This window comes from Cajanus cajan, chromosome 1, assembly GCF_000230855.2.
Source record: "Cajanus cajan strain Asha chromosome 1, NIPB_CcT2T_4, whole genome shotgun sequence".
Classification (NCBI taxonomy): domain Eukaryota; kingdom Viridiplantae; phylum Streptophyta; class Magnoliopsida; order Fabales; family Fabaceae; genus Cajanus; species Cajanus cajan.
Genome location: NC_138517.1, coordinates 81204144 through 81223007, shown reverse-complemented (window position 1 = coordinate 81223007; position 18864 = coordinate 81204144). Strand labels below are relative to the sequence as shown.

The window sequence follows — 18864 nt, the reverse complement described above, 5'->3', positions numbered from 1 at the left end:
CTTAAATGATTTGAAAGAATTAGTGTTCTGAAGAATAAGAAAAAGTTAAATGTTTAATTGAACCGAAGAGACAGCGGTTCGTGATCTGAAGAGCTTTTCGTTACAGTTGACCTGAAATGGATGTTGTGCGTTTTTGATCTTAAAAAGGCAAGCATGATAATTTTCACGAGAACAATAATATCTGCATAACTTTTCTGTCTTCATATAATAAAATATATATTGCATAAAAAACATAAAATCACTTAATACTTAGATATTAAGTAATCAAAAACTTATAATTAAGAGAATGAACTTATTGTCTATTTAACTTTTATACTCGTGTATAAGATAGAAAAATGTTTTTAAATTGAACAATATTAACAAGCGATTTTAGAATATTGAGTTACAAAAATGAAAATACACACGTATTTAATAAATAAAACATTAATTATTATATTAAATTATTTAATATTTTAAAATAATTGCAAATATTTAATAGATTATATTGAATTTTTTAGTTCTCAAACATGATTGTCTATCTCATTAAGAACTCACGTGTTCTATAAAAAAAAATTGTTTTAGTTAGTACGTTAAAAATACTTGTTAATTAACCTCGTGCTTTTACTTATATAATACGATGTGTATTATCTTAATCAGAACAGTATCTATTAAAAGATACTTATGGTTTAAAAAACAAGTTATCAAGTGTTATTTGAGTTGGATAAGCTCATTTTGTAAGCTAATTAATTATCTAAATGTTGCACGAATTTAAGTGAATGAAAGTCTCTTTAACCGTTGAAGCAAGACTTGTTCAAAATAATGTGTTCATTATAAATGGACAAAACATCAAACAGAAAAAAGAGACAGCACTTCCGTGTTATTCGGAGTTAATTGGCCTAAATTTGTTTCAAACAGTGCTATCAACTAACAATATTAATTTCTTGCCTCTACTATGCACTGCTTATTCTTGATGTCTATATATAAAGATGATATTAAGCTACGCAGAGGAAATTAAGAAACAAAGATAACGACGTTAGCATCACAATTCAATTGTTTAAACATTAACCATTTCACATTCATAATATTGGTGAATTATCTTTGGTCGAGGGAAGGAATATATGGTCCCTCGAAAGGACGTTTTTGGCTATTGGGCATTATCCTAGGTTAGATATTCTTGTGTAAAATTAATAGTATCTAGGTAGAATTGCGAATGTTAATTAGTTTTTTGTTCCTTATGAAGAAGGCGTTGCAAATTGACGTTTCAACTCCATGTGAAGGCAGGGCCACACAAAAGTCTTGAATGGAGTCTAATCTCAATGGATGATTGATTTTGTTATTTAGTCAAGATAGTGGACGTTTTGCTTTGAAAATTATTAGAATATAGGTGAAGAGGTGAATAATATTTCTTCACTTGTGATATTTATGGTCCATGTGTGGGTCTACGTGAAATCATAATAAACTGTCTTAAAACTTTAGAAGGGAAGGTGGAAAATGGTGAAAAGAAAACAAATTAATAAATAAATATAACCTATAACATATTTTCACATTTGAAGTTCAATAACAGGTGCCGACAATTTGTGAATACTACTAATTATGCCACAAAGGATACAATTTAAGTGGGGTTTGGCATATGATAAAGGATTTACTTATCTTTGTGGAGTTAATTTAAGTAGTTATCTTTTTGGAGCTCTCTTCACAATTTAAGGAATAAAAAGAAATAAAAATCTCTATTTTTCTTTCAGGAATTACTTAATAGTACAAATGGATATGCATGAAAAGTACAAAATGTTAAACCAATGAGTACCTATGATTTCTGTCAATTCTTTCTTTTATTTTCCCTTTTTTCTATTTAAGTTTTAACCAATAAAAATGAAGTAACTCATTTCGTACTTGATTTTCTAATATCTTCTTTGTAACGTATAGGTATTAGCATCACTGTGTTGTTTTTTCATGAAACAAATACCATTGCTCTTACTTTTAATAGTGGACAAATCTTCAATCGATATTGTATTATTGTTATCCTAAATATTGTATTAATGAGTTGAATTATTTACAAATTATCCAAATTCGACTGGTTTAGAACTTGGTGAATTCATGTATTCAACTGAACAGAGATGAATACAACGTCAATGTGACCAAACCAAAGGAATAACTGGCAAACTGTAAATTTATGGCAATGAATAATTGTAATTGGCAAAGCCTTTTTTACTTTAAACCTTTCTTTAAAATTCAAAATTCCTACTAACTTTTATAAAAGATTTAGGCTTTGAGTCTGTATTCATTAAATAAGTTACCTTTAATTTTAAGAATGTTTTTAAAATTATATTTGATTAAACTTTTTCTCAAGAGAGCTCGAAGGAAAATTTGTAATCTACCCACATAACCCCCTATTTCTATCAACCCTATAAGAAAAATAACACCGACTAAATATCCCCTTATTTATTTTTATTAACCAATTAGGAAAATTACATCTCTCTAGTTAAACAACTCCTAAATTCCCTTAATTCTCTGTCTCTATTTATATATAAGTTGTGATGCTTATGTGGACAAATTGATAATAGGATGACCCAAAACAAGCCAATATATATATATATATATATATATATATATATATATATATATATATATATATATATATATATATACTTTACCAATGTGTTGTGTGAAACTCAATGCACTCAATAATGTCAAAAGCTTATTTAAAGAATATTTCTTTTTAGTATCATTCAAGCAGAAAAACAATTTATTTGTAGAGGCTGTGTTGTAAAGAAAGCATACATAATACTACTACACTACCATTTGAAGAGGAGCAAAACTGGGAAGCGATTGGTCCACTCCACCCACCTTTGCTTTTTCAGCACTGTGAAACTAATCAAATATAATCTTGTGCACTGCACCAAATGTGCGCGCGTGACATTCAGCACTAAAGACTACTACCAAAGTCACGGATGATGTCATCATTTATGCAAGTTCCTTTATGATGTTTGCATGACTCCAAATACACATACAGTACGTACAGTGATCATCATAGGCACAGTCACACACGGTTCTGTTCATGACTATAACACACTTTTTACTATGCTTATGCTAGTTTTTTTATTTAAATAATCATGTATTGCCACAAAAAATGACCGTGTGTTGAATGTCTAACTTTTCTCTAACAATCCTTGATAGAAACTAAACGTGATTATCACTGAAATTGCTTTCAAATGACAAAGCCTACTTATGACTTCTCTGATAAAGACCGACATTGTTCACATAATGAATCAAATAATACAAATTAATTGAATGTCCTTTCTTTCTAGATGTGTAACATTTGATGATGCTTATGAAGAATTGGACCTCTTTGAGGCCCCAGCATTCAAGTACAAATAATACTTTTGGTCAGAGAAGTTTGATGATGTAGATACTGGAGAAAATCCAGAATACTGTCCATCCATCTTTGCCAAACATGTATCATTTATCTGCTTCAAAAGCTCACTCTTTTGGATGAATGGCTGAGCAGCATATTCCACAAATGGCATCCACTGCAGAAAAAGAATAGTATGAACAGTTGATATCTTTCTTTGCCTATAATGATTTTACATTTCCTCGGGACCCTTTTTCAAAGTACAATTTATTGCTAGATAAACTTTTTCCAAAAATATTTCTAGGAAAAAAATATAAGAAAAATAAGATAAGTTTATTCACAAGTTAAAATTAGCTTTTAATAAGTCAAAAAAAATATTTTGGAGAAGTTAAGATGAGAAAACTTCTACAAATTAATTTATGCACAAGTCAGTTTTAGCTTTAGAGAAATTTTTTACACTTTTCTTCATTATTAGTATTTTGAAAAGTTTATCCAAACAACCTTATAACGGATTAGAGGAAATCAATTTCGAAAAAGAAAGCTTTAATGGGCCGGGAAAGCTTTTAAATGATAGGTTCACAGTGGAAGGAGTAACAAAAATTATGATATTTTTAGTTTTTTACTATCCGTAGGCACCGAACATTTTAAAAGACACGTGGAAAACAAACCATAATTACTGCTTGGCTTCAACTATAACTTACATACCTGTGCATTCAGTATCTCCGATGCCTGTGTTTGGATGTCATAAGAAAGAGGCCGCAACATACACACGAAGAATAAGTCTGATTTCTCAAAGAATGAATTATGACTTTGTCTGTTGATCAGGTATTCAGATGAAAGAAAAAAAAGAATTCTCGGTCATCTGAATTGTAGACTCAAAAATCCAAGAAATTTCAATAGAAAGAAGTTCCTAATTTATTGACAAGTAAATTTTTTTGCAATATATAAATATTTCAAGCTCTTATTCTCTCATAGACAATAATATTGCTAAAAATGGATATGTTGACATAGGCAAGCTAAGCATTTCAACTTTTGCTTGACATCACAAAGCCTATAAATTTTTTTTATTTGCACCAAGAATATTCTTCAATTGATAATCAAAAACTAATTCCTTTCAAGACTTAGAGACTGTTGAAGTGAGCTTTGCCTCTCTCAACAAAGTTTTTTCCACACACATGGTCAGAAATCGAACCCTTAACATGTTTGAGAGAACCAGCTATCTACCAACTATATTAGATCTTGTTGGTCCAGAAGACCTAAAATGGATCCTGCAGCTGGTGTATGAATGTTATGAATTCCCTCATCCCTTGTAGGATTTTGGACTACAAGATGTTGCCCCTCCTTCCATTATCCCATATTCCCTACATTCATTATCAATGAGATTTGAACCTTCTATCTCGTATTTAAATCTCCATAACCAATCATTGGAACTTCGCATTTAGTACATGAATTGAAATATATTCATATAAACATGCTACCTGAATGCTAATACCTCCAGAAATTCTGAATCAACCTGAAAATTGAGAGAACCCGGAATTATTAGGCTTATAACAACAGTAAACTTGACTGACACGTGATCATATAATTGATTTCAGGAACAGCCCACATTTAATTGGTACAGCAATGAGATTACTTACCCCTGTTTCTTCTTTGACCTCTCTTACTGCTGCTACACAAATATCTTCCCCCTGTATAAATTGAACAAGTAGATTATATGCACAGTATAGATCCTTATTTCTTTATGACAAAGATATTCAACACATCTACCTGCTCAACAACTCCAGTAGGGAATTTCCAGACTCCAGTTCCCTGAAATTGTCCACTATTCTCTTGAACAACTAGGACCTAAGATCGTTGAATAAATAGAAAATAAGATTTTAATCACCAATAGAACTAAAATCTGAAGAATTTCTATTAGTTAGAAAAATGTTTCTCTTTTTCCAATGAAAATTTTGATAATGGACCTACCAGAAGAAACTGACAAGAATAAAAATAATAAACTGGAGCAATGGGCGAGAAAATGAAGAGAGGAACTTAAATAAAGAACAAAGATACAGTTCATTCATCACTTTTTTTTCCTACGAATAAATGCGGTGTTTTTTTCCCTTCTTCTTAAATAATCTAAATATACTAGTTCCTCTCTGGAATGAAATGCAACACATACACATTTAGTTCTTTTTCATCCTAATCTATGAGCTACGACTTAATCAAGATAAAGGACAGGCATAACAGTATTTGTCAAAGATATAGCCCTCAAACAACAGATTCCTTCGAATTTAGTATAGGCCTGATTACGAAGATGCACTATATTGTGATTGATAGTGGGGAAAAACCTCTTGATTTTCATTCATGACAAATGAACCAATGCCCACCCTGTGTGTGGCGTTTGCAGGAATAGTACTTGGACTTTCATGAATCCAATATACAAGCATTAAATATTTTGGTTCTGCGTGATGATACCAAAAACCCTCCTGCATAGAAGTGTCATGGAAATAATGATTAGTAAATAGAATTTTTACCTGACAACATTAAAGGAACTCTAATTTTTGCAACCTAACTTCTCAAGCATAACCATTATGATAAAGATAAGCAATAAAATTAGTCACCTTAACTAAAGCTTCAACAAGACTGACTAAATGAATAGGTAATTTTATCCAAACACCCTTCTTGCCCTGCATGACAATGTTGATTTTCATTAACTCAAACAAAGATAGTGACAGATTCTAGACTCTCGGTACATCTAGTACAGATAAAAATGCCCAAGTTTTGTTTCATATAATGACAAGCCTATTAGCTTGTTTTGCAAGACAAAATAGACAGGAAAATAAGCTTGTAGCAATCATTAAATCAAAAGGCTTAATGAAAATACAAAACGAAAAATGTTCCAATAGATCATAATTGCTAAACTAGGACTATGAGGGTCAGATAACATCTTGAATAAATTTTCCACACTACCTACCAAACTTGATGAAAATATATAAAAATGATCTATATACTGAATAACAGGTTAATGATAAAAGAAGAAACTAAAGTACTTGAAAATAAAACTTCATGTATGTATTTTGAATGCATTGATGAAGAACACATTTACCTATTGCCGCACAAGGAAACAAAAAAAGAAGGGCCGGCCAGTAGATATACGTGGAAATCATCTATACCTGATTTGTGTGCTTGACTGCTTGTATTGTTTAACATGAGTCCCAAATCATGCATAGTTTTAAATGAAAAAGGCTTACAATTTATAAAACATTTGACCAATACGTGTTTCCATCAATGAATGAAATAAAATCAGATATGCTAATTACATTAAGCATCTAACTAGAAAGATTACCTACCAGCTGCTTCCAATGAGAAACAGAAGCTCTAAGGATTGAGATAAATGTTGTAGAATCCATAGGCTGATCCAGTTCCACAATAACACCCCCATAATCATCATCAGTTGATGTTAGTAGGTTAACCTGTTGAACTTGATCTTCTGCTGACATTTCTGATGTAATTGCTGATGAAATTATTGAGGTCGGTTTGGATCGTATAGGAACATTGGTTGCCACTCCAATCTTGACTATTAAGGAAAAGTGAATAAAAGAAACATTAGACTCCGTAAAAAGACTAGTTTAATTTGAGTAATTCCAAACAAAACCGAAACATAATTATTAAGCAATCCCTACAAATGGGGAATAGTATATCCTGTGTAAACAAGGACTAGCAGTTCTGATAGCCCACTTTTCAAAGCTGACTAGGAAAAATATAGAACCAAACTTTTATGGTACCATATGGATCCATGAATTTCTCATTTCAAACTGAACCTTGCAAGACTGCAAAACAGTTATGCAGCCAAAAATAAATTATTTTGTTAATGAGAAAATTGGTTTAATCTCCTTTTTATTTTCTTCATTTTTTAGTTACCACCACTGTTGTAAAAACAAGCAACAAATGAGCTTTGGATGGAAGAATTTTGGGAAAATCAAGAAAATGAAGTTAAAGTAATTCTTCCTTTTTAAAACTTACAAGGGGATATTGCAACAAGTAAAATTTAACACACTAACAGTTCTAATAAGCACGGACAGGCACATTTTGAAAACAGAATTGTAGAGTGATTGCACCACGATTCAGTGAATGGTTCTCTAAGCTAAAAAAGGCTAAATATATATGTGTGTGTGCGTAATTTAATTAGAATGCAAATGAAAGTTTAAGGGTTTTTATACTATAATCCAGTCACATAAAACACACTTTTAAGTTCGATAAGTTTATTGACTTTCATAAAAAATCATTCCTGAGATTATTTTTTATTGGTCAATAGTGTAATAATACATGAAAATTAAACTCATGCTAACAATATATATTGCATAAGTTACATAACAATGCTCCTCATGACGCAGGAGACCCCAGAAAAATCACCCAATAACAAGCCTAGTGAGGTCTATCCAGCAAATGCAGAACCATCAGTGTTCGCTTGCGTGTTTGGATTAGTTTATTAATATTCAAATCAGGACATAATAAAAAAAAAACGATTTTCACTACAAATTAATTTTTTAAAAAAACCACGTTGGATTGGAGCCAATAGTGAAGGTCGAATTTTGTCCATCATAAACGATACCCAAAAGCCAAAAGATACATAATTGGAAACCGGGTCACTGTAAATCCAACAGGAAACAATGTTCAGTGATGCAAAAAATCAGAAAGTGGTTCCTTAATTGGTTTGAATTTCCATCACTTACCTCTTGAAACTGCTTTTCTCCCTTGGGATATGAAACGCTGAGCAGTCACACGATAATGGGGATTCCTGGCAGAGGAAAAGAGGAGTGAGAGCTTCGGCAGTGATCTGAGCATGTTGATAACTTGAGTGAATCCAAAGCCGCAACACAACAAGTTATGGCACCATTTTTTCTGTCTCTGTCTTTTTATTTTCTTTTTTAGTTTTCTTTTTTAGGAACTGAAATTACGGAATCAAAATTTGACGTTGAAAATTAAGCGAACGTGTTATTTGTGTGACGAAAATTAAAAGTTGAAACCGAAAAAGGAAGCTGTGGAAGTGGACACGACACGGCGGCGTAGTTCAGTTTGAGAGGTCCAACTTTTTTTCTTTTTTTTTTACAGGATAATATGTACACGCTTTATATATTCAAATTTTGGTAATTTTTGTTTCTATTCTCAATTTTAGTTTCTTCTAATTTTACTTTTAGTTTAAAGAAAATTTTAATCAATTTTAATTTCTAATTTTTTTCTCCATTGATATTTTTAATTTGGCTGTCAAGTATGATAGTTACGTTAATCATTCACTAATTTGAAATAATAATCACGTGTAATTTTTTTAAATTATATTTTTATCTTTAATGTTTTCACGAAAATTACTTTTATTTTCTAAACAAATTTTTTTATTGATTTTAGTTTCTTTTTTTTCATAAAATTTATTTATAGTCCTCCATGATACTTGATTTTAGTCTAAACATATTTTTTTCATTGATTTTAATTTTTCAATTATTATTTGGCATTGTTTTTAGTTATTTCCATCAATACTATTATTAAGCATTGAATATAACATGATAACTACATTACTAGTCATGTCATTTTTCGCATGAACTATTGCATTGTGTTTTATCATGAAAAGAGAAATATGAAAGAGAGAAATAGATAAAAGACGAACATCTGAGTAAAAATAAGTGTAAAAATTAGTTTGTTTAGTTTAGGGGAAATGTGAGAAATAGAATAAAAATAATATTAGAGTTATTTTGTTTAAATAGAAAAAGATTAAATAAATTATAATAGAAGAAATATTATTAATATAATATGTGCTGATAATATATTTTTTAATCGATTAAGTGGTTCAATATCAATTGAACATATCATTTTTATTTGTTTATAAATGAGTAAAGTGAAATCATAATCGATTAAAATGATATCTTAATCAATCAGAAACATTGAGTTATTCGTGTATTTATGAAATTATTCAATATGATACCCCTTCAACTGATTAAGAAGGTTGTAAGGGTCATTTGATTTCTTGTGATCAATTAAGATGCAATTGTAATCAAATTACAAGCAAAATTTTGGTCTCACAATGTGAAAGTATTTGAATATGTTACGTGTGCATTTGATTACATGTCATTGTCATGGGTTAATATAAATGCTTGTAATTAAATAGATATAACCTTAATCAATTACAAAAATGATAAGTGTCTAATTAGTTTGATTTAATACTCACTTGAGACACTTATCTAGCACATTTTGTATACATATTGATATTATTTTGATCTATATATGCTTAGAATCAAAGAGGTGCTTTTGATTAATGTTAGTATAGAGAATAGGAAGCCTTTGATCCAAATTGGTGCTTATTTTGTAGGTTTTGAAACCTGAAGAAGAATGGCTCAGCCATTCTGAAGCGCTCAGCGGATTCAAGTCAGAGAACTTCCCAAACTGAAGGCGCTCAACCATTATGAAGCGCCCAGCGGATTGGCCCCTGGAGGAGAAGGAATGCTCTCTGCCTCCAATCCGCTCAGCCATTCCCATCCGCTCAGCGGATTTCATCCAGGAACAAGGGGTGCTCTCTGCCTCTAAAGCGCTCAGCGGATCTAAGGCGCTCAGCCATTGAGGTTTCTTCATGGTGAAGAACTCCCAATCCGCTCAGCCGTTTCAAGGCGCTGAGCGGATTCATCTCTCTCTTGCTTACTCTGTTTTCATATATAAGGAAAGAAAGAGAGAGAAGTGGGGAGATATACGGAAGGAGAAAGAAAACAGAGTACTCTGGAGCTCGTGGGAACGCGAATCTTCAAAGGATCTTCTTCTTCTATCTCTCAACTTGTAATTTGGTGATTTCTTGTAATATGGAGAGCTAATCTCTAGGGTTGAGATATATGTAATCATCAAACTCCTATGTATTCTCTTTGATTCATATATATATATATATATATATATATATATATATATCATCCATTACTTTATGTTAGTGATTCTGTCATGTTCTTAATGCTTTGATAATCTGATCACTTATCTCTGATCTCGGGTTTCGGATTTGGTTGGAAAACGTTTCTGAATCCAGACTTGGAACGAATCACCTATTAGCTTTGAGAGCCAGGAATGGTCTTGAAATTAATAGTTGTATCAAGTTCTGATTCTTAATGCGGGATGTTTACCTGAATGAAGTGAGGAATCATTCATTGAGTTAAATATCTTAGAATTTCTTATGCCAAGGAATTGGGTTTGAATGAATTTAGTGAACTTAATGACAATGAGTAATGGAATCTTTAGAAAGAATCAAGAGGAATACATAGGAGGGAGATTGATGAAATCAAATCCCGACTGTTTCTTATATCTGTTTTTCTTTAAATCAAATTACTCTGTGGGTTCTTGAAATTGGAAAATCATCTTTATCAAATTTGAATATGTGTAACTATTCCAGTTTTAAATTTATAAGCATCAATTAATATAATAGAAATCTAAGTTATCTCACAAGTCCCTGAGGTTCGACAACCTTTTATTCATACTACAGAGACTTGGGTGCGCTTGCCTATTTAAAATCCTAACAAAAAACTAGCTCCGTCACACATTAGCTATGTCACACATTTTTACACAGAGCAATGAGAGCGGTATGAATAAGGGCAAGACAATCATGAGAGAGGTTTACACACTCCAATCACCAACTCTTCATTTATTTCCATTTAAAAGAGTGAAGAAATAAAATAACTATGGGACTCAACTTTTTAATTTCTCATATGATAGTTTCACACCAAACAAACACACACACACACTCTAATTTTCCAACCCATATTTCTATCATCTCATCTATATTCTTTTGTTATCTTTACATAACCAAACCAAGTGTTAGTTTGATATATCAAACACATAGTAAAATGTTCTTGGTTTGAGACTTTTTCTTGAAAGTTTTAAGGTGTTATAAGTTTTTTAACAATATATAACTTTCATATAGCTAGTTTGAAAAGTTGAAAGAAAAAAAAAATAGAAGGAAAAATAATGAACAAAATTAGTGTTTCTCAATAAACTATGTGTAACAAACTATCATAGTCTCTACATTTAACGGTTCCTACTCGCAGTGGAATAAAATAACATCTAACTATTTAGGATTTAAAACAATACTTAGATATATGTACAACAATATATATGTGTAAAATTTAAACAACTAAAGGTATATGATAACTACAATAGTATATAAAGTATGTACAATAATCCAATATTGAATACTAAGTCTAATTTACTAGTTAACAAACTCTATCAAAAATAACTACATAAGAGCAATCAACAAGGTATCTACATCACCAACCGACAACATGGTCACAAATCGCCAACTCCTTCATTTTATCCATATCATGATCTTATATAAATATGATCATTGCAATCCAACCACTAAGAAACATACAGGGGTAAACTAGAGTACAAAAAGATAAAATATAACTCAAGTATAGAAGTGAAAACATCTATACTACTCACCAACATGTAAAACCAAACACGTATCACCTTATACTTTACACCATAGCAACACACCAAACATCTCAACATGGTATTCAACAACCTTACAAAAGTAAAAAACTTACAACATATGATTCATCATATTTCACCACATCAATACCAATCAACCATATGAATAACATTAAATCATACCATATCATATACATACACCTCAACTAATATGTTGTCATGCATTCACTTACGGAGATCTCTTACAACAAGGTGAACAATCTACATGGTTTGACCCTATTGAACCAATTGATATTTTTACACTTACTAGATCATTAGCTAAATGGGATATCAATCCCTACAACATGATTTAAATGTCTCTACTTAAATTAGGAATGTCCTGTACCTAGGGGTGGGTATGCGGACCGGTCCGGCCCGTTTAAGGCCCGGTTCACGAAGTCCGCATTTTTAACGGGCCGGATAAATCCGGTCCGCGAAATAAATGGACTTAAATCTTTAAGTCCGTATCCGGCCCGTGAAACCCGCGGATAAACGGATAAGTTCGCGGGCCCAAAATCTAAATTGTTTAAATGAATATTGACTCAGATTTTAAATTTCTTTTCCTTTATTTAACTTATGAAAACATGAGGAAAAAAAAATGATATAAATATACTTCTAATAATAACATCAAATATTGTAAATAATAAATAAAAATATTAAATAACAAAGTTTACACATTCTAAATTTCTAATAGAAATATTTAAGTCTCAATGCCTTTAAAATTTAAAGTCCAAGCATACCAACTATTAACCAAATATTAAAGCCTTACTACCTTAAAACTTTAAAAGTCTTAATACACAACCAAACAAATATAAAACATTTGTAAGTCCAAGTACATCAAAGTCTAAATACCTTAAAACATCAAAGTCTTAATTAATATCTTAAAAACAAACATAAAATATTTGTAAGTCCAATTACATCTATCAAATATAATCAAGCATCTTCAATAATAAAATTTGAGTCCACATTTAAACGGGTAATCCGCGGGCTCGCGGATTAAATCCGCAAAATCCGCGGACTAAACGGGCCGGACCTAAAAAGTCCGTATGATTATACGGATTAAAAAAAATGGGTCCATTATCCGTGAAGTCCGCGGACTTACGGACCGGTCCGCGGACTCAGGTCCATATACCCACCCCTACCTGTACCATCGTAAGTTATAACATAGTTAGGTATGGACATACCACGACTTTAGCATACATAAACCAAGTCACTTATGAAATTAGCCTCTCAATTATCCTCGAGATATGACATACCTCTCTAGTAATCGATTACGGGTTTCAGCTCTCGACTGCATACCTTATTCCAACATTAACTAAGGACTTAAAGGAATCTTAACAATTCACTCCAATAGATAACACCTACTCAAGCAGAATTTTTCAACAATTGAACTCATAAATCACCACACCAATATCCACATAATGAGATATTTAACTTTCAAAAATACCCTCTCTTTTAGTTTTAAGTCAATTAACATACCTAATAACCTATAATATTCTCAATATCAACTCTTCAATAGTCATTCAACTTATTATGTCTAAATGCCTAAATCATTTTTCAGTATCATGCCTCAATAAGTCAATCGTCATTTAACATATCATGTAAAAATACCTAAAGCATTCTTAGCATCACACCTTAACAAGTCAACAATCATTCAATATACCATGCATAAATCCTTAAAGCATTCTCAATATCACACCTCAACAATGTACCAACAATATAAACATATATATATATATATATATATATATATATATATATATATGTATATCCCAAGTCAAAATATAGATAGAACCTCAACACCTATCATCATACAACATGCAAGAAAATCCCTAACAAATTCATGTTCATCACATCATCAATCAAATAGTAAGATTTTACAAAACAAACCACACTCAACACAATGTACATTGTGCTCGACGCCATTCGAGATAGGGAGCCCTCTGCCTTGTTCACGTTTGAAGCCATTCACCCCACATCCGATGTGGATGAGGTAGAGAACCTCTAGACTCTTACATTTGATGTGGGAAAACTCACGTCCAACCCCATTTCAGGCAGAGACAAGTCTCTCTCCTTACATCTAACGTCACTCCTTTGATGCCCGACGCTAAATCAAGTAAAGACAATTCTCTCACCTCACACCTGACATCATTCAAATTAGGTTCGTTGTGACCATATCTAAGACTATTCTCTCTCTTCATGTCCAACGCCACCAATCCTACATTTGATGTGAACAAGATAGGCTCCTGATTTGAGTCATATTCAACGCCATGAAAACACGCTCGATATGATGATGAGTTATACACCTAGCAAACTCACCAATTGACTCTCCCTTCACCTGAAAACCAGAAAATCCAACAAGTAATGCAACATTTCACACATATACATCATTAACAACTCGTTTCCAACCTCAGAATCAACATGCAACATACAATTTGACCCAAACATAAAATTGTACCTCCAACATGCTTCACAACACTAAAAACCCACTACCTACCATCTCCAATTCCAACAATCATAACAACCACCCAGAAATGCAATTCAAGCAATCAATCCAAGTGAAAAATAACATGAACAATGAGAAATCAACAAATATCAGTCTAGCTTCCCTTATTTCAAGATATCAAGAATTTGAGAAAGAAGAAGAAAACTCTAAGTTCACCCCAAAACTTTGTATCACTTCGATCCTTAGCTAAGAGCTTTAGATCACTACTCTAGCAACTCAAGATGATCAGGGAAAAGATTTAGAGGTTCATTGTAGAAACAAAAGGAAGAAAAGGTCACCTTGGTTCTAAAGTGTCTTATTTTAACTTTCTCTCTCTCTAAATTTCTTTAAAAAATGGACTCATGAAACTCAAGTCTAAAAAAAAACTTTATATATCTTTCTCTCAGAATCAAATTAGACTTATGACCAAAGAAATCTTTAAAATCACCCAAAAATTTCTTAAGTATTCTTTAACTTTCAAAATCTCTCGATATCATAGTATATAATTATGCTAAAAAAACAATAATTATCGAAAATTTATAATATTACAGCCTAAATCCAAAATACAAAATCAACGTTTATTTTATTAACTTTTTACCACCTAATACATACATTCATAAAATATCATGTCTTATTTTTCTTTTCTTATTCTAAAAAAAAAATCACGTCTTATATTTAATTATACCGTAAAGTTTTCTTTAAGGTTGAATAATTATTTGTCTTTGTTGTTGATAGCAACATAGTTGAAACTCTATTTGATTTGTCTATCGATATACTTGGATGGGATGATTTTACAGGATCATTTAATTCTTTGTTATTCATAAAATAGAATTAAAATAGTTAAATCGTATGAATTGCAGTAAAGTATGACAATATATAAGCATAAAAGACTTAATAAAAAAATTAATCTTTCAATAATATAATCAATATTTTTTTTTATATAGAATAATATAACAAATGTTATCATGTAAGAACATTCAAGACAACTATTAAGAACTACAAAATGTTTAACGAAACCAATACTTTACATTATATTCGACACTTGCAATTTTAATATATTAATAAATATGATTAAAGCATAATTACTTTTATCTATTAAAATTATAATAATAACACCAACATTTAAACTAACTTAAAAAGTATATGTATTATTACTTTAACTCTTTATAATACATTAACTCCTCACAATGAGAATGATTCTAATGGTTGAATGTGTTTAAAGAGTACTATCAAGTTTCCACATAGTTGAAGAATATGTTTAAAAAACATTTATTAATAAATTTGTCTAAAGAAAAAAAAAATTTAATATCCAATTATATCTCGAATAAAATTATTTTCTATAAAAGATATCCATAAAAATAGAAAATTTATAATTCATATATTGAAAAATATAAAATCCTATATATATTAGCTTTTTCGAGTAAAAAAAAGGAACTCAATTTTTTTAAAATACTGTCTTATTTAATAAATGAGCGACTTTTTTTTTTTTAACTTAATATCCCATTATATTTTGAATAAAATTACTTTTTATAAAAATCATATATATAAAAAAGAAAAATTAAAATTTGCAGGTTGACAATAGTTTTAACTTTTAAGGAATTAAAAAATAACACATTTTTTTCAAAAAAAATTCTTATTTAATAAATGAGATATTAATATTTTATATTTATTAAGTTGATACAAATGATACAATCTATCGTGACTTATCTTTTTAATTATACAAATTTAAACTCATGTAATCATAAAATTTTATTTTGATAGATATACTTATTTAAGAAAATTTCTTAGTCGATCATATTAAACAAGTTTATTTTGATCATTTGTAGGTTATTAAAAAAAAAAAAACTTACTCCTTATTAAACATATTTTATAACAAATAAAAGAACCATTTTTTAAACATGTGTGAAAAAAAAAAATACAAGGAAAAAAGGCTGGAGTCTTGTTAAATTGATATAAACAGTATGTTGGAACAAAATTCAACATTTTAAAAGTGAAGTGGAAGAAAGTATAGAGTGAACTAAACCAAAGTATGAGTTGCATTGCATGGAAGAATTGTGAATTACATTAGAATGGTAAAAGAGAAACATGTGTTGAAGGAAAGCAAATAGAGTTACCTAAACCCAACAAGAATGTGTAACAGTGACACGTTTTGGGCACATTATATGTTAGTATCACAGTAGATGTGGTCCAGTCCTATTATAATTTACCAATGGTGTAACGCAGTAGTACTACCCTCATTTTACTTACCAACCAGTAACCTCACCATTCCCCTCCATTTTTTCACCTCTTCCAAAACCCTTGCGCCGCTTTTTTTCTTTTTTCTTTTTAATTTTTTTTTTCTTTTTTTTACCATTTCATGGACCTCTTCGCCGCCGACCACTTCCCCGTCCCCGACCACGTCGCTCCATTTCCCGATTCCGGCGACCTCCTCTTCGCCGCCGACCCCCTCTCCCACCGCCACAACCCCCAGAAGCTCCGCCCCATCAGGTCCCTCCCCGCCACCAACCCTCCTCCTCCACCGCACGATCCGATTCCTTCCGGGTCGGGTCACGCCCCGCCTCACGAATCTCGGTAAGTTTTTTTTTTTTTTTTCATCGCTATTCGGTAATCGATTATTAAAATAATTGGTCTGTTATTTTTAATTCAGTTTTAGTTTGTGTGGCCTTATCTTTTTTTACCTTTATGTATTTATCTTCTCTTTGCGGAATGGGGGCGGAACAACCAATAAAGTGGTGCCTTTTTTGTTTTTATTTTTATTTTTTAATTTATTTTGGTTAATGGGAAAAGATTGTGATTTGCGGTGGTGGCAGTGTTTTTTTTTTTATGCGATTAGGGGTTAAGTTTGAACTTGTGCTTAGAATATGTTGCGGTGCGGACAATTGTTGTCCATCATGATAGGCTTTGCGTTGTTGTGTCTTTATGAGGCCACAACTGGTCGCTACTTTGCATCATCCTTTTCTGATTCGAGAATGCTTTGTTTATGGTATTGTGCTTGTGTTGGTTAAAAAACACACGCATAGTACGGTTTTTTATTCTTCTTGTTGTAGTTGTTGGGTCAACAGCTATGTTTTACTTGCTCAAGTGTTTGTAGCATGTAGAATGTTCCATGTGACAATTGACAAACAAACCTTTGGGGCAAGGTCATGTAGAATGGAACCATTTTCCCAATGATTCAGTTACTTGTAAGTTACAATCCTTTGTTAACGAGAGTTGGGTCTAGCTGGAGAGGTTAATTTTCCAAAAGTACGATGAACGGAGGTTTAATTCTCACTACGAGGGGTTAATTCTTCAAAAACATGATGAATGAAAGTTTAATTCTCACCAAGAGTGGTGTCCATATTTAGTACTTGACTATGAGCATATTTGGAGACAAGCCTAACTAGGCTTTTAAGGGTTTTTCTACTGAAAAATACTCTAGAGATACTCTGAAAAACTATTCTAGACTGTATTCAGACAGGCTTTATGTCTCGAATAGGATTGATTGTCTATGACAAAGGAATACCTTTGAGAAACTAAAAAGTCTATCATGAAAATTTTGACATGGTTTTGGGCTGTTATTTTGATTTGTTCTTCCTTGTTTCAGCTCATCTTTGGATGCTGCGGATGAAGATGAGGATGATGACAATTCATCAGCAAGTAGTGAAGCACTCGGCTCTAGAAAGAGGAGGAGAAAGACAGAGCGAAAGCTTGAAGGTTTTGTGAAGAATTTGGTGACAAAGGTGATGGAAAAGCAAGAGCTGATGCACAGACAGTTAGTGGAAATGATAGAGAACAAGGAAAGGGAAAGGATAAAGAGAGAAGAAGCTTGGAAACACGAGGAGATGGAGAGAATCAGAAAAGATGAAGAAGCTAGAGCCCAAGAGAGGTCCCGCAATTTGGCCCTCATATCCTTCATTCAGAATCTGTTGGGCCATGAAATTCAGATCCCCCAACCAGTAGAAGAAGCATGCGGCAAAAGAGAAGAGGATGAAGTTGAGGTGAATGCACAAAAGGATTTGAATAATGACTCAAGTAACAACAGATGGCCTGATGTTGAAGTGCAATCACTGATCACTGTGAGAACTTCATTGGAGCACAAGGTTCGTCTAATGGGGTCCAAAGGGTCAATATGGGAGGAGATATCTGAAGCAATGCATGGCATGGGATACAATCGCTCTGCAAAGAAGTGTAAGGAGAAGTGGGAAAACATCAACAAGTACTATAAAAGGACAGTAGGGAGTGGCAAGAAAAGGCGTCTCAATAGTAAAACTTGCCCTTACTTTGATGAGTTGGACACTCTGTATAGAAACGGGCCTCTAAGTATTGGAAACGCCTCAAGCAATACCAGTGATGTTCCCCAGATTGAAGAAAAGGAGTAGAGTGAAACTTGAATACTAGTTCTTCATAGTCATAAATACGGCTTATGTAAAATTTAGTTCACTTCAGCATTTATTTATTTAGTCATTCTTCTTTTGAATCTCCTCACTAGTGACTTTAGTGGACAACATGCCACCCTTTAACTCTGCATTTAAAATTTTAAATATGAAGTTCATTAGTTTCATTGATAAATAATACATATATATTTGGTTGGGGTGGCTTA

The 18864-nt window shown here is 31.8% G+C and overlaps 2 protein-coding genes across 2 annotated transcripts; one reads left to right on the top strand and one right to left on the bottom strand.

Annotated features, from left to right (window-relative positions):
• Nucleotides 1-3178: 3178 nt before the first annotated feature.
• On the bottom strand, nt 3179-8389 carry LOC109790865 (nudix hydrolase 2). Its single transcript, XM_020350110.3, has 9 exons — nt 8047-8389; nt 6664-6890; nt 5935-6000; nt 5662-5799; nt 5096-5173; nt 4966-5016; nt 4807-4841; nt 4034-4142; nt 3179-3506 (listed from the first exon to the last, which is right to left on the bottom strand). The coding sequence occupies exons 1-9, from the start codon at nt 8156-8158 to the stop codon at nt 3306-3308; spliced, it is 1017 nt and encodes a 338-aa protein (XP_020205699.1). The 5' UTR covers nt 8159-8389; the 3' UTR covers nt 3179-3305.
• Nucleotides 8390-16461: 8072 nt separating this feature from the next.
• On the top strand, nt 16462-18864 carry LOC109790866 (Homeodomain-like superfamily protein). The gene is made up of 2 exons (XM_020350112.3): nt 16462-16856; nt 17869-18864. The coding sequence occupies exons 1-2, from the start codon at nt 16642-16644 to the stop codon at nt 18641-18643; spliced, it is 990 nt and encodes a 329-aa protein (XP_020205701.1). The 5' UTR covers nt 16462-16641; the 3' UTR covers nt 18644-18864.

Coding starts and splice junctions, on each gene's coding strand:
- LOC109790865 (XM_020350110.3), bottom strand. CDS start 8,158: ATGCTCAGATCACTGCCGAAGCTCTCACTCCTCTTTTCCTCTGCCAGG. Junction 5,800..5,934: donor TTGTTGAAGCTTTAGTTAAG/GTGACTAATTTT, acceptor ACTTCTATGCAG/GAGGGTTTTTGGTATCATCA. Junction 3,507..4,033: donor CGGAGATACTGAATGCACAG/GTATGTAAGTTA, acceptor CTTTTTCTGCAG/TGGATGCCATTTGTGGAATA.
- LOC109790866 (XM_020350112.3), top strand. CDS start 16,642: ATGGACCTCTTCGCCGCCGACCACTTCCCCGTCCCCGACCACGTCGCT. Junction 16,857..17,868: donor GCCCCGCCTCACGAATCTCG/GTAAGTTTTTTT, acceptor TCCTTGTTTCAG/CTCATCTTTGGATGCTGCGG.